This window comes from Lynx canadensis, chromosome D4 (genome assembly GCF_007474595.2).
Source record: "Lynx canadensis isolate LIC74 chromosome D4, mLynCan4.pri.v2, whole genome shotgun sequence".
In the NCBI taxonomy this organism is placed as follows: Eukaryota; Metazoa; Chordata; class Mammalia; order Carnivora; family Felidae; genus Lynx; species Lynx canadensis.
Window position 1 is genome coordinate 66,097,786 of NC_044315.2, and position 14,480 is coordinate 66,112,265.

The window sequence follows — 14,480 nt, forward strand, 5'->3', positions numbered from 1 at the left end:
TCTGAATATAAATGACCCTTATAAAACAGTCACCTCAACTGGGTTTTTAGATAACATGATTCTAAAACATCATTCTTAAATATTGATGAAGAGTCAAATTTTTTCTGGTTTTAAGAACGTATATAGATATTTAAGTATAATTTGTAATGAGACACATTGAGCATATTTGTAAATATTATTTGAATCATGAGGTTGAGGCCAAAGCTCATGTGTAAAAGAAAAGTAATGAAAACCAACCAGTCACATTTCACTATCTAATCTGGCTCAAGGGCAGAAAAGAACACAAACATGAACAATAAAGGAAAAAACCTACTTAAAAAAAAATCTATTTCAATTTCATCATCATCTTGAATCGATCACAAAGTCACATTTGAGACGTGCATGCTTTCTTTTTAAATTAAAAAAAAAAATTAATGTTTATTCTTGAGCAAGAGAGAGGGAGAGAGTGAAAGCATGAGCAGGGGAGGGTCAGAGAGAGAAGGAGACACAGAATCCAAAGCAAGCTCCAGGCTCTGAGCTGTCAGCACAGAGCCCCATTGCAGGGCTTAAACTCATTAACCGTGAGATCATGACCTGAGCTGAAGTTGGATGCTTAACCAACTGAGCCACCCAGCCACCCCACGTGCATTCTTTTCTAAAATTGCCTAACATTATCCCAAGCCTTTTGACAAATGGGATCCCCATCTTCTCAATGACTGATTGCTCCACATACACATGAATAGAGAAGCCTTTAAAACTCACTTTTAACCCTTCCAGATGTTGTTTGATTGGGTAGACAGTTTGAATTAATAAGGACAAGAAAAGTGTAGACAAAGTGCCTTTACCTCACCAGGAGGAATGCCAACGCAAATCCTGTCAACAGCAGGCTTCCTCTTTCTTCTGTAGATCTGCAACCGACAAAGTGCACACATTCATGAGCCATGGTGAATCATAGCTATACTAAGCAACTGTGGAAGAGGGAATTATAACCCAAATACACATGAAGTAAGACTCATCAGTAAAACTAAGTCACACATTTGATATGCTAAGAGCCTTGGTCTGTCTCTGTAGCAACTGGCTTCTGAAGGACTCTGAAGCTCAAAATAAAAGTGAACTTCTTTTTATTTTTAATTTCATATCAACCTGTTTATGTTTATTTGTTTTTATTATTTTTTAATGTTTATTTATTCTGGGGGGAGGGGGGCAGAGAGAGAGGGGGAGAGAGAGAATCCCAAGCAGGCTCTGCACTGTCAGCAGAAAGCCCTATGCGGGGCTCAAACTCATGAACCATGAGATCATGACCTGAGCCAAAGTCGGAAACTTAACCAACTGAGCCACCCAGGCACCCCTTATGTTTATTTTGAGAAAGAACATGCGCGTGCACACACACACTCACACAAGTGGGGGAGGGGCAGAGAGAGGGAGGGACAGAGAGAATCTCAAGCAGGCTCCATGCTTGCTCTCAGTGCAGAGCCTAACATGGGGCTTGATCTCAAGAACCTTTGAGATCATGACCTAAGCGGAAATCAACAATTGGCTACTTAACTGACTGAGCCACCCAGGTGTGCCTACTATCAACCTTCTCCAAAGACATATTAGTCATTAAAATATAATTTTTCATTTACTTGATAGTATAGATTTTTAAAAAATTAAACTGTGCAGGGTAAAAATGTATCATTGAAGCACTGTAAATATTGTTTGTACATATTATAAAAAAGTAAATTGTTGGGATTCTGGCACCTAGCGTGGGCTGAAACAAACCTTCCTCCTGAGACATATGGAGACATACCAGCTTTTTAGACTATGACTCTCAAAATCAGCCATTCATTCTTCCTACCTCAGCTTTGACTGGATGTACAATTTTAGTATGTTTTAACAACAAACACAAAAGTGTGTGAAAAACAAATATACTTGAGAACAAGACTTCATATTATAAAATATTCTCAGTAGGATTTCTTTCATTAAGAAGTCCCCTCAGTGTATTTTAAATAAAATTAGATACTAGATAGAAACTTGGTATAGATGTACATATTTGGGGAAGCATGCTCTTTTTATTAAGCAAATCAGCAAAAATGACCGTTTCCAACATATAAAGCTGAAAACAACGGAAGACAAGTTGTTACAGCCTGTACTGTCTCACCTTTGTCAGCTCCTTGATTTCCAAGATGTCATTCTGTCCTCCACCATCAAGAATTCTCTGTCTTTCCCGCTTCACATCTTCATCCTCATCATTCAACGGAGGAAGCCTTGCGTTTACAGGTCTTGGGGGAAAATTTTTAAGAAAAAAAAAAAAAAAATCAACCTTTCAAGGTATCTTTCAAGACAAAGACCCAATTTCTAAGCAAGTCCTATAAAATATACTCTCTGTAGAGATCAGCAGTGCTGTGGGCTAGAGGATACCCACATTAGGAAAATCAGTTGGATTGTCTTGAGATCAATGCAAAGAAACCACCACTGACTAGTGCTTCCCCATGTTCCTCTGTGACCCTCAACCAGGTGCTCCATGAGTTCTGAGAAAAAGCTCACCTGGGCCTGATGAAGAATCTGTACTGGATCAGAACAGTGATGAGGAAGAATACCACCCCTTCCACAGCCATGGCGAAGAGGTTTCGTCCCACTAAGTCCCAAGACAGTGGTGAAACAAAACGATTCTCCCCTGAAGACACAATGTAGAGATCCAGTCAGAATGGAGGCACCAAACACCATGGCCCTTCCTCAAATTCAGGCTCAAATTTGTCTATGTTCCCAAAAACACCAATGGTTCTTGTCTATGACAAGTAAGGGAGTGATTACTTTTCAGGTCTGATTTAGAGTAGCATTTTGGGAAAATATACTATGACCCAGTAATCAGTCAGAATTTCAGAACTAACATGTATTAGATCTCTAATTTCATATCTTATATTTCCTTTTTAATGAGACATGCCACAAATCCCTTTTAAAAAGGCAAACAATCCAGGGTAATTTTAAGGGTATTTTAGCAAACTGTTTCACTGAAGATTGGAGAGTGCTTTAAAAAGATGCCCCTTTCAGTAGCATATAATGTAACCTATTGAACTAATTAAATCATCTGGCTTTATGGGAATACTCCTTACATTCCTTATACATCTCCTGTGCACTTGTTAATTGAAAAGAAAGAAAAAATAGTCCTTCTTCTATGTCCATTAAATAACATGGCCCATCTAGCTATATGAGCCAGTGGATGAAGAACAGTAATGTGGCCACAGGAGAAATATTTTTAAAGACTCTAGAGATTGAAAAAGCTGCAATAAATTACCTTTTTATAGACTTTGTAAAAGGTAATAGATGGCCACTCTGCAGACCCACGACTTTCCTAGTAGTCAGAGCCAAAGTTTGTACCCTTCCTTCTGGTTCTCTGGACTGTATCCAATTATAACTGTGGTTTGCCTTTTCCAGTGACTAACAAACCCAACCAGTGGCTTTATGCACTGGGTCCAGGATGAAGCCAGTATTTTCCTTACCTCCTTACCTCCAAAATTGCCCTCTCACTTTTCTCAAGGCTATCAGAGGGACAGACAAATGTTGCATCAAAAGATCCATGCCACATCCAGCTTCATTGTCATGAACCCTCTGAGTGGTGGGAAGTCCTATGCCCAGTCACCAGTCTCTTTCCAAAACAAAGCCCAGAGTCCCAAGGCCCATGAAAACTGTCATCTCCATGAAAGCACCCTCTAGCCACTGCTGTCGCTCACCAAACCTTTCCAGGGCATCAGCCATTGCCTGATTTTTCACCATGTCGATGAGCCCCCGTCCCAGGCAAAAATGTGGGAAAATCAAGAATACAGACTTCAGGATATCATTGATGTTATTCAGTTTCTAAAAAAATAAAAAATAAAAAAAATAAGAAAGAAATGTCATTTCTTCAAATGAATGTCATTTGTGGTTTAGGCTAAAAATATATCAAGGTCTAAAATACGAGAGATTAGAAAAATTTGGATTTGCTGGGGTCAAACTGAACCTTTGAATTCAGACACCAATCAATAGTAACAGCCATAGTTGATTATACATAACCCAATAAAATTTCTTTAGAAAATCTGAAGTAAAAAAAAAAAATTGAAGTAATGCTATGAATATATAGAAATAGGAGCAAAGTTTGGAAACAGTTATTTTTAATCAGAGGCAAATCCGTAATAAAATACTGGCTTAGCATTTCAAAAGCAAATTGCTCACGTCTGGGTAATATTTCAGTTTCAGGATTTTGTAGGCATTTTAAAAATCCTTCTTGTATACGTCAAGCCAGTGGCCAAATAGCCAACAATTAAGTTGCCATGTGCTGGATGCCCTGTGTTAGGGCACAGGGGAGGCCAAGGTTAATAAACAGTCTCTACTCTGAGGAAATTACTACATAACTGGTAGTACTGGAGGCATGAACTGAGGGTTTGGGGAGCACAGGAGAAAGAGAGCACCTCCCGCTTGGCAGGTAAGGAAAGCTTCATATTTGAGCAGAGTATTGAAGGCTTAGTGAGATACTACCAGGCTCTGTAATAAAAGAAGTCAGGCCTACAGGAGTATGGACGGTTAAAGCCAACAACGAACTCAACTAAAACTACAGAGCCTTGGGAAAGGGTGTGGTGAGATTTGGCCAGGAAGAGCTGTGCACCTCTAAAGGCCTTGCATGCTAAGTTAAGGTGTTTGGACAAAGACAGTAACAACAGGAATGGACAGGGCCCTTAAAGAGATCTGGAACCAGAAGACCAGACAAGGTAAACAGTTCAATGTGGGACATAAGCAAAAGCATATACGATGACTATAATACTGCCAGCTGGGGTGATTGGGTAGATAGGAATGCCATCCAGTGGGACGGGAATGGCAAGAGAAGTACTAGGTTTTGAAAGAAAAGATGATTAGGACAGGTCAAGTATGGGGCATCTAGAAATAATCTAACTGGAGCCATCTGCTAGGCAAGTGAAAACGTGAGACTAGAGTTCCAGGGAACAATGAGGGCTAAAGGCATAGATCCGGGAGATAACTATGTAAGACACGGAGAGAGAGGGTTGCTCAAAGCCTCGGGAATGAATGGCATCACACAGAGATAACATCTCAAGTGGAAAGCAAAGATGGCACAGGACCAAATAGTGGGAAGAGCAACACTTAAACAGAAAGGAGTACAAAAGAACCTGTCAAAGGAAACTCAAGGGTTTGATCAAACTAAGAAATATAAAAAAAAAAAGGAGGAGAAAGACATGCTATTCAAACCCGGTGGGGAGAGAATCTGAAAAAGGATGGAGTGGTCAGCGGGGTCAACACCACAGACAAGTAGCATTAGATCATTATTCCATGCTGTCCTCTGGCTCCCAGAGATGCTCGTCCCCACAAGAGCTGCTCTTTCAGCAGACTCACATTGTTGGTGAATAGCTCCAGCACAAAAGTGGCCACGCTGCCATTGATCCCAATGAAGAGGTTCACGCTGGTGAGGACCACGTAGGCTGTGCTGGGGATCTTGAACACGAAGGAGGCTGGGTACATGAGAGGTGTGATCGACCACCTGGTGAGGCACAAAGACACATGTCCACTGGGTGTCCCCTGCCTTCCCTCAGAAACTGGGCACTATATGCCTTACCCCCATCCACAGGTGCCTTACCCATACAGCAAAAGTAGAAGGGCTAGCACAGGAAGGTTGGTAGAGGACACGTAAGACTTCTGCTGGAAGCAGATGAAGATGATAATGACCAGCGTGGCAGGGACCACATAGTTGCACTAAAAGTGAAAAGCAAGGAAATAAGGTTCACCCCTGAGTCAGAGACACAACACATCTCAAGTCTTCACCATCATAGGACAAGAAAGGGCAGATAAACATATTGGGAGAATAACTTTGAATTAATGAAGCCACATAAAGCATTAATCAAAATATCGGACAATACATTTGACAAGCATTTTACCCTTGGCTGATTTTATAAACTGCATGCCCTTTCTGTCTTTCCAACAGCTAAGCCAAGGTGTCACGCTCAGTAAACTTATACTGAACAATGGATTCCCAGTCAGAGTAATTACAATTTCACAGCAGCAAATAAGCTTCCATTATTCTTCCCAAAGATGATTGTGTGCTTCATCGTTAATGCTATATTATAGTCTGCCCAAGTTCAATCTCACATGTAATCTATTTATAAGCGCTTACCTCATAACATGAATGTCACAATTGTTTCATCACACTGAGAATAATTTTCAAGGCTGTCCTGACAGTGTGTCAAGCATTAAAATGCAGATATAAAGACTTGACTACAGGACAATTATGAGAATTCATAGCTGGCGGACCAAAGTACAGGCAGGGAGGGGAAGTGGGCTTGTTGGCTGTTAAAAGAATTTGAGCTTCAGACTGCAGGGCTCTGTCTCAGCCCCATTCTTCCCAGTATGTTTATCAACAACTTAGATGAAGACATGCTTTTAGTGAATTTCAGTCTCTCTAAAGCAGGAAGGGACAGATAATACACAGGAAGATAAGGGATAGCTCTGAGGTCACAGACTTGATATTCCATCTCTGAACCTCCTGTGCCTGCCACAGTCAGACGCATAGTGAGCACTTAAGTATGTGTTTACCAAATGAAGTAATCACTGGATCAAGACAAAAACAAAACCAAATGGATACTAAACAAGATGCAGTGTAATAGGGATAAATATGAAGTTTAGGTTCAGAAAATCAATTGCATTAGTATAGAGTGAAAGAGACCCCATTCACCAATCATTATATGAAATGGAAATTACAGTTCACTACCAAGTTGCCATCTAGACAGTGCTACCTCCCCATGCAATACCCATGAGCTAAGTAATGACAGTATGGCATAAAGATCAACTCTGTCTAGATATGTAACCCTTCAGACCTCAGCCTGAACACAAGGTTAGTTTTCGGCTTGGCTTTTCAAAAGGAACATTAACAACGTGGGGCATGGCCATAGAAAGGCAACATATCAGAACAGTGATAATTCTGAGAGGCTTCATATAATCAAAACAAACATCATCATCATTACTCATGTTTGTACAGTGCTTTAGAGATTACAAAGTATGTTCTCATATAGATCATCTTATATGGGGAAGACCTGGGTTAAATGAAAGCTGTCTTTAAATACCTGAAGGACTGTGCGGTGGGAGAAGAATTAAATTTGTTCTGTGTGGCTTACAATTAATGGAAGTCAAGGGAGATAAACTTCAACTCCACTTTACAAAAATTTGAAGTTCAGAATTCTTTTAAGTCCTCTATATTGGTCTGAACAGAAGCAATGTATTAGAGCTGGCATAAAAATATATTTGAAATGGATGGATAAGCTTCTGGGTAAAATGTATAGAGTTTTCAACTGAAAGATGGATTTCCTACCAAGGTAAAGAACACCCTGATTCTGGTGGTGAAAACCTACCAGACAAGGTAAAGGCACTGAAGTTTTGACTAAGGGTCTTCCAGCTTGATGTTACTTTGAAAAATGGTCAGTTAGGAAATTAGCGGCAGTGGTATTAATTGCAGCATGGACAGATTTTTCTTTCCAGCGGGAGATCAGCTCTGTAATTGATGCCATATTTAGTGTCATGAGAGTATACAACTGCCTCTGCCTTTTCCTTTTTCATTCATCTTTGACTAGCTAGTACACTTTTAGAAAAGCCGGGGCGGGGGGCTCTTTCGTCCAACCCACAGCCCTAATGATTTATAAAACAGCAGTAGACTGGAGTTCTTACCATATCCCACACAAAATTGGAGAGCCAATAGATGACAGGCTTCACTCCACTGATGAACTGCAGGTGTTTTGCTTTGCTGACCCGCTCTTGGATCAGGAACACCACAAAGCTGGCCGGGACGAAGGACATTGCAAAGATGACACAGATGGACACAAGGACATCCACTGATGTAGTCATCCTGAAAACAAAAGGCAGTGAGGCTATGAGAGGCCATTGATGCAGCTGAGGACCCAATCAAGTGAGATACACGTGCACACACACACACACACACACACACACACACACACGTCGGAGATCTGAGGGAAAAATATCTGTTCACCAAACGAATTTCATTCAGGGTTAAAGATGATTATTTTCAAGTAAAAAAAAAAAATTCTGATGATTAAAATGCAAAAGTGATTTCAGTGAGGCAAAAAAGAACTCATTACCATAGTGAAATTATTTTAAAAAGTCTAAGAATGGTCAAATGGCATCCACTTTGGTCTTCCTTTCTTGACACTTAAGAGCATTAAGTTATAAATTTTCACACATATAGGACTACTATATCTTGAAAATTAAATAAAGCAGAAATATTAGTGTGAAACTATTCAAATAAGTTAATTTCCGGCTTTAAATAAATTTGAAAACAATAGTATGCAGCATATGTAACAAAAATTCTCAGATTCTTTTTTTAAGAATTATAAGCTCATTAAAGAGGGTATAATATAAACTATTCTTATATATATTAATTATATATAAAGTTGGTATAAAGATCCTAGTGACATACATTTTCTATATGAGTTCAGCAGAAATAGCTGTGCCATGCTCCATTCACAGGGAAGAATCTAATGCTGAGTGCTAGACTTGGGCAATTTACATGAATTGCCTCATTTAACACCATACATCTAGAAATTTAGAAACCAGATTCAAACATAGATCTGTATGATTCCAAAGGCTATGCCCTTTAAACTATATTATACTGGCTTTAAACTTCACACATTCACACATACACACACACACACACACACACACACACACACACACACACTTGACTGAGGAATTAAAAAGACAAGCTAATAAAAGTATGCTTCACCAAGTTTAGAAAACAGTGGTTTCAAAACTAATAAAACCATTTTTTAAATTTATTTTTTTAATGTTTATTCACGTTTTGAGAGACAGAGCGTGACCAGGAGAGGGGCAGAGAGAGAGAGGGAGACACAGAGCCTGAAGCAGGCTCCAGGTTCTGAGCTGTCAGCACAGAGCCCCACACAGGGCTTGAACCCAAAAACCATGAGATCATGACCTGAGCTGAAGTCGGCCACTTAACCGAGTCACCCAGGCACCCTGATTTTTTATTAACCAATGTGTAAATGGTGAGATAAAGTATTTTAGGATTTTATTGACAATTTTAGTTTACATAAATTCACTAAATGTAATGGTCTTTAGACATCAGGGTCCTTTATCTTCTGCAGTTTAATCCCTATCAGCCACTTCATATGATTATTTTCTACCCAGAACCTGAATTAATAATCCAGATATACAATAGTATAACTGTGACCTCTGCTGATACTCCAGAACCAGTTTCACACTTCCTTCCCCTACTCCAGGAGTCCACCAACACCCTCTCATCCTCCTACCCCACCCATTCAGACACAGTCACACTTACAGAGCCACTTCTGAGAGCTGCTGCTTAGTGAGATTCAGAGGATGATTGAAAGCGGTAATCCCATACTGGCTGGGGTTCTCTCCCTTCTGCAGGTTGGCCCGGAGGATGGCATTGTTCATGACATTCAAGAAAGAGCTGATGGCATGCCAGCCCTTGTTGTTGAACCACACCTAAAATAAAATACACCACGTACAAAGTAATGCTTCCAAATCCTTCTTCCAGAGGTAGATGCACATACAAAAAAACATGGGCATAAATTTTAGGAATTCCAGTCATATACCAAGATAAAACATTATAGTCTGAGAACATGGCAAAGTAATCACAGTAGCCAGGGTATGTAGAGCACAGATCATATGGCCAGGTGCCGTGCCAACGACCCTATACCTTTAACTCACTCAATCCTCCCCATAGTTTTAAGAGAGACATGATTATGATCTCCCTTTCTTAGATTAGTAAACTGAGGCTTAGATAAGTTAGGTAACTTGGTCACGGTCACAATAGTTCACTTGGTTGGTATGTCTGGTGGCAAAGCAAATTCTCTTCATTGCTATACTGTATGGCCTCTGTGGTAAAATTAGTAGCTCTTTTCTGTCATGAACACACCTGTCAACATTATGAGTCGTTCATCAAGAAGCTACTAGAACAAAGGGCTTTACCTTGACGTTATTTTTCGTGTCTAGCCCTGTCATGAATCTTCCCAAGCTGCTGAGAAATCGATCTGCAGAACTGTCCTGTGAACAAAAGAAACTTGCGTCAGCTGGGATGGTTCACAGGGAAGGGCAACGGGACAACGATGTGAGGAGCAATATTTTACTGCTTTGTTCACTGAGGTGAGATTTGAAGCCACTGGATAACTGGCGCCCAAGAAACAAGTGACCAGAAATCTTAAGCATTCGTGCTGCCCCAAACCACAAGTCTTAAAGGAGTTGCAGGGATGCCCGGTGACTCAAAGTCCCAAGATGCAGATGTCTCACTTAACTGAGTGGTGAGGATTCTCCCAAGTGTTCCCCTGGAGTCCTCCTAAGACCCAGAACTACACTCAGTGTGCTGAGGTATTGGATATATAGGGTCTGTGCGTCAAAAGTGGCGATACGACTTTAGGACTATTGTGGCTGCCCATGATTCTGGAATGCAGGTCATCTGACCCCTCAATTCTCATTTAAAAATGGGAAACCAGAGGGGCGCCTGAGTGGCTCAGTCAGTTAGGTATCCAACCTCGGCTCATAATCTCGTGGTCTGTGGGTTTGAGCCCCGCACTGGGCTCCACAGCCTGGAGCCTGCTTTAGACTTTGTGTCTCCTTCTCTCTCTCTGCCCCTCCCCTGACTTGTCTGTCTCTCTCTCTCTCTCTCTCTCTCTCTCTCTCTCTCTCTCTCAAAACTAAACATTAAAAAAAAATTGGAGTGGCGGGGAGGGAACCTGGGTGGTTCAGTCAGTTAAGCGGTCAACTTCAGCTCAGGTCATAATCTCACAGTCATGAGTTGGAGCCCTATGTTGGGCTCTGTGCTGACAGCTCAGAGCCTGGAGCCTGCTTTGGATTCTGTGTCTCCCTCTCTCTTGGCCCCTCCCCCACTCACGTTCTTTCTCTCAAAAATAAACAAATATTTAAAAAAAATTTTTAATAAAAAAAAAATGGGAAACCAGAAGTACTGAGAAATGAAGTGGGTGCTTTATAGAGGTCCTGCTGCCAACTTTAAGGAAATAATTCATTTCCTGTTTCACCAGTGATTGTTTTAGAAAAGTATGTTTGAAGCCCAGTTTATTTGCCTACTGGCTAAATTCACAAACTGAAGTTATTCTGAGAGCTTTTAAATCTCTGAATTTTTTTTGATCTATGTTTTCAGATATTAAACATACACTGTGTACCCTACTCTTGGCTGGCACAAGATCAGTAAATCCCATCAACAGCTTTGTATTCAAAAATCTTAAAAACAGTAAGTGGCTGGGTGATTAGATGTACCTGTCAACTACTCCCACATAGCAGCAACTCTAGGCCCATTTTTCTGACATGTCCTAGAATGGATACCATACCTTGGCCAGCTTCAAGTGTTTCTTCACTTGCCTGATGGCATTATTAACTTCTTGACTTGAAGGAAGTGAATGAGAATTACTGGCACCCAGGGAAAACCCTCCGTACCTACAAGAACATCCTGGCATTAAAATACAGCATGGTACACAGTATTGTTGAGCAGCAGACACCCCGTGAATTTGTGCATGCTTCACATAGGTGAATTGCTTATTCAAAGAAGGACTGAAGCTGGCCTTGGAGAAAGCTGCATCTTGGCCTCCTCTAATGAATTCTGGCAATCTCTTAACTCTTATGGTTACCGCACAAGTGGGAAGGACCTGCATGTGATTATACACAGAGTGAGATGTCTGAGACATTAAGAATGGTCGTTCGCCTCACAGCCTGATGTCCCAGACCTGCACGTGGGTGTCTGGGCAGGGTTCTGGGTTTCGAGACAATCAGATGGCGAGTTGGAGGAGGGACACTGACCAGAGTAGCCTGGGGAGGAGGGCTTATAGACAGGCCTTGGCTCTTTTCTAGCACGAAGACTACTTTAGGGGTCCCAGTTTGCATCTGCTCTGTGCAGAGGTCTGTGGGTGCTGGCCCTTGGGGAAAAAGCAAAGAGGAAAAGTGGGAAGCAGTGATGGAGCTAAGTTTTGAGGCAGCCATAGAAGCTATCTCATTTTCTAGTAAGTACAAATTGGCTTCAAGCATTGTTCCTTTCTTCCCTAGTGCTACCTGTTCCTTCAAAACCTACATAGATAAAGGAGTTCAAACACTGTGAAGATAAGTAACTTTGATGCCTCTTATTTCATCCAAGATCTTCTTGGTCTCATTCTAGAGGCCTGAAAAATTGTCCTGGAGTCCCTAGTACCCCTTGGGAATGTGTCAACAGCATAAGGTATTTCCTGACAACACTGTGCTTCCCTGTTAAATCCAAGGAGACCTCTAAGAAACTGCTGAATATCCTCCAGGGGATCAGAGTGCCAAATCTTTCAAAGGCGTCTGAAGTAGCAGCTGAGCACCAAGTAATCCCCACACCCCAGCCTCCTGGGATCTGGGATACCTGGATCAAAGTCATCCTTCTGAACTACTGGAGTCCAGAAAATATAAAAGCAAGCACAGGAAGAGATCAACTTACCTAAACTCATTCACCCAGATCTTGTTCTTTAAACTGCAGAAGCCAAAGAAAAAGAAACCAAAAATCAGTGTGAAGAAACATTGATCCTATTCCTGATGATACAAAAGAAGTTACTATCTACCTGAGGAAATAAACAGAGACAAAGAATCTGGTGATCAGGCTGGTGTTGCGGGGTGGTACCCACGGAAGGATGCCCCAGTCACTGTGTCTTTTTCTCCCCATCTTAAAACCATGTTATTTATATGAAAATCATGCTTTGGATTAAACCAATTCAAAAGCCACCTTACAAAGTTGTGACTGAACCAAAAGATGTTTTTAAATTCTTTTTAAGTAGGCTCTACACCCAAAGTGGGGTTCAAACTCATGACCTTGATATCAAGAGTCGAATGCTCTATATCACCTGAGCCAGATAGGCACCCTGAAACTTACTGAATTCAAGGTAATATGTTAACTATGGAGGACATGGAAAGGTTATGCCTCGTTCTTGGAAACTCACAGTGATTATCATTCAAGCACACCCCAGCCATGTCATTTAAAGTCACTGAGAATACCTAATAGAGAGGCTCAACAAACCAAAAGGAAACCAGAATGAACATTTCCTGGGCATCAAGTACTCAATGCTGTGCAGTGATGCCCCATGAAAGTTCATGGCTCTTTCAAGGTTCCACAGCCAAGTCAGACCATTGAGTTGGCCCAGGGCTCACTTCATAGCACTACATATTACCAAAATTATCATGCATTCCATTCAGGAGAGGCCCTTTATATGTATCATGTCATTTCATCTGCACCATGGAATAGTAAGAGGACAGTTAAGGACAACTGATTGCTCCTAGTAAAACAGATAATAAGTAGAATTCAAATTTGAATCCAGTTTTTTTTTGTTGTTGACAAATAACCTGGTGCAAATTTAAGGTGTATAACAATTTGATCTGACGTACTATGTATTACAATATGATTACCACGGTGCTGTTAGCTAATACCTCCATCATGTCCTGTAACTATTTTCTCGTTTTTGTGGTAAGCACATTTTTAAGATCTAGTTGCTTCATAACTTGGAAGTATAGAATACAGTATTTTTAACTATAATCAACAGTGTACATTTGATCTCAAGAACTTTTCTAATGCACAGCACTGTGATTATCCTGGGCAGCCCTAACATTGATGCTAACACTAAAAGTTCATAATACTTACCTTTCCTAGCTTAGGAAAATATCCTAAACTCCCAAAAGCCAACATCAGGCCAAAATTTGATGTCTTCAACCCCCCTTCCCCACACACTCAGCCTGCTATTTTTAGACCTATAATTCCCCTACCCAGGAAGGGCCAGGTTTAGTAAATAATGACCTTTTGGCTATGATCTGCACATAGGTCTTCACAAGATAATCCGAAATGTTTCTTCCCGTCAGGTTCTGAAGGATGTCTGCAGTGTTCTGTTTCCTCTGTCATCACAGAAAAACCAAGCACAAGTGTCTTTATGGACCACAATTGGAACAGAAACAAAAAATCAAAGACTACAGTGACACATGTCCCTCAAACATGGACCACAGTATGACCAGACCCCAGGCGTTGCCATCATCCAAACACCAAGGCCTAGTCCATTCTGCCCTCAGCATTGGCCATTCCCTTCTGCCAAGCTAACATGTTCCCAGGAAATTATTCTGAACTGCTAAACAATAGACAGTAGAATATGATTCTGTATAGTCACAAAGGTATTTAGGGGAGCAGTATCATTGACTCTATGCCCAGTGAATTCTCTTGTTCACTGGAGTTGATGAATAGATCAGCTGTTATTTTAGGAAGAAGTAACCAGGATACCTTTAAGTTCTCACACCCATTTGAAATCGCTTGTCCTCACCCTGCAACCTAGATACTGATACAGCAGCAGAGGGAGATCACAAACAAGCCTCTTCCTGAAATTGTTCTCAGAAAAAAGGCTCAGGACTGCTCCCCACACTCACAGTCTCAGAGAATGTCAGAATTTTAAGACCCACAGAAGCTTCATGGGCCAGCCTCCCTAATTCAGAGGTGGGGA

The 14,480-nt window shown here is 41.0% G+C and overlaps 1 protein-coding gene across 5 annotated transcripts in view; it reads right to left on the reverse strand.

Moving 5' to 3' along the window:
* ABCA1 (ATP binding cassette subfamily A member 1) overlaps positions 1–14,480 on the reverse strand; it is a 136,390-nt gene that overhangs the window by 13,370 nt on the left and 108,540 nt on the right. For all 5 annotated transcript variants that reach the window (XR_003964313.2, XM_030294117.1, XM_030294114.1 and 2 more), the window contains 12 exons: positions 13,793–13,887; positions 12,449–12,481; positions 11,331–11,436; positions 9,958–10,032; positions 9,302–9,471; positions 7,657–7,834; positions 5,579–5,694; positions 5,338–5,482; positions 3,690–3,813; positions 2,506–2,635; positions 2,120–2,240; positions 825–887 (listed from right to left, as the gene is read on the reverse strand). Coding sequence is in view for 4 of the 5 variants with exons in the window: in XM_030294117.1 (XP_030149977.1) it covers positions 825–887; positions 2,120–2,240; positions 2,506–2,635; positions 3,690–3,813; positions 5,338–5,482; positions 5,579–5,694; positions 7,657–7,834; positions 9,302–9,471; positions 9,958–10,032; positions 11,331–11,436; positions 12,449–12,481; positions 13,793–13,887 (1,356 nt within the window). In the remaining variant the exon portion in view is untranslated. The remainder of the gene's footprint in view (positions 1–824; positions 888–2,119; positions 2,241–2,505; positions 2,636–3,689; positions 3,814–5,337; positions 5,483–5,578; positions 5,695–7,656; positions 7,835–9,301; positions 9,472–9,957; positions 10,033–11,330; positions 11,437–12,448; positions 12,482–13,792; positions 13,888–14,480) is intronic.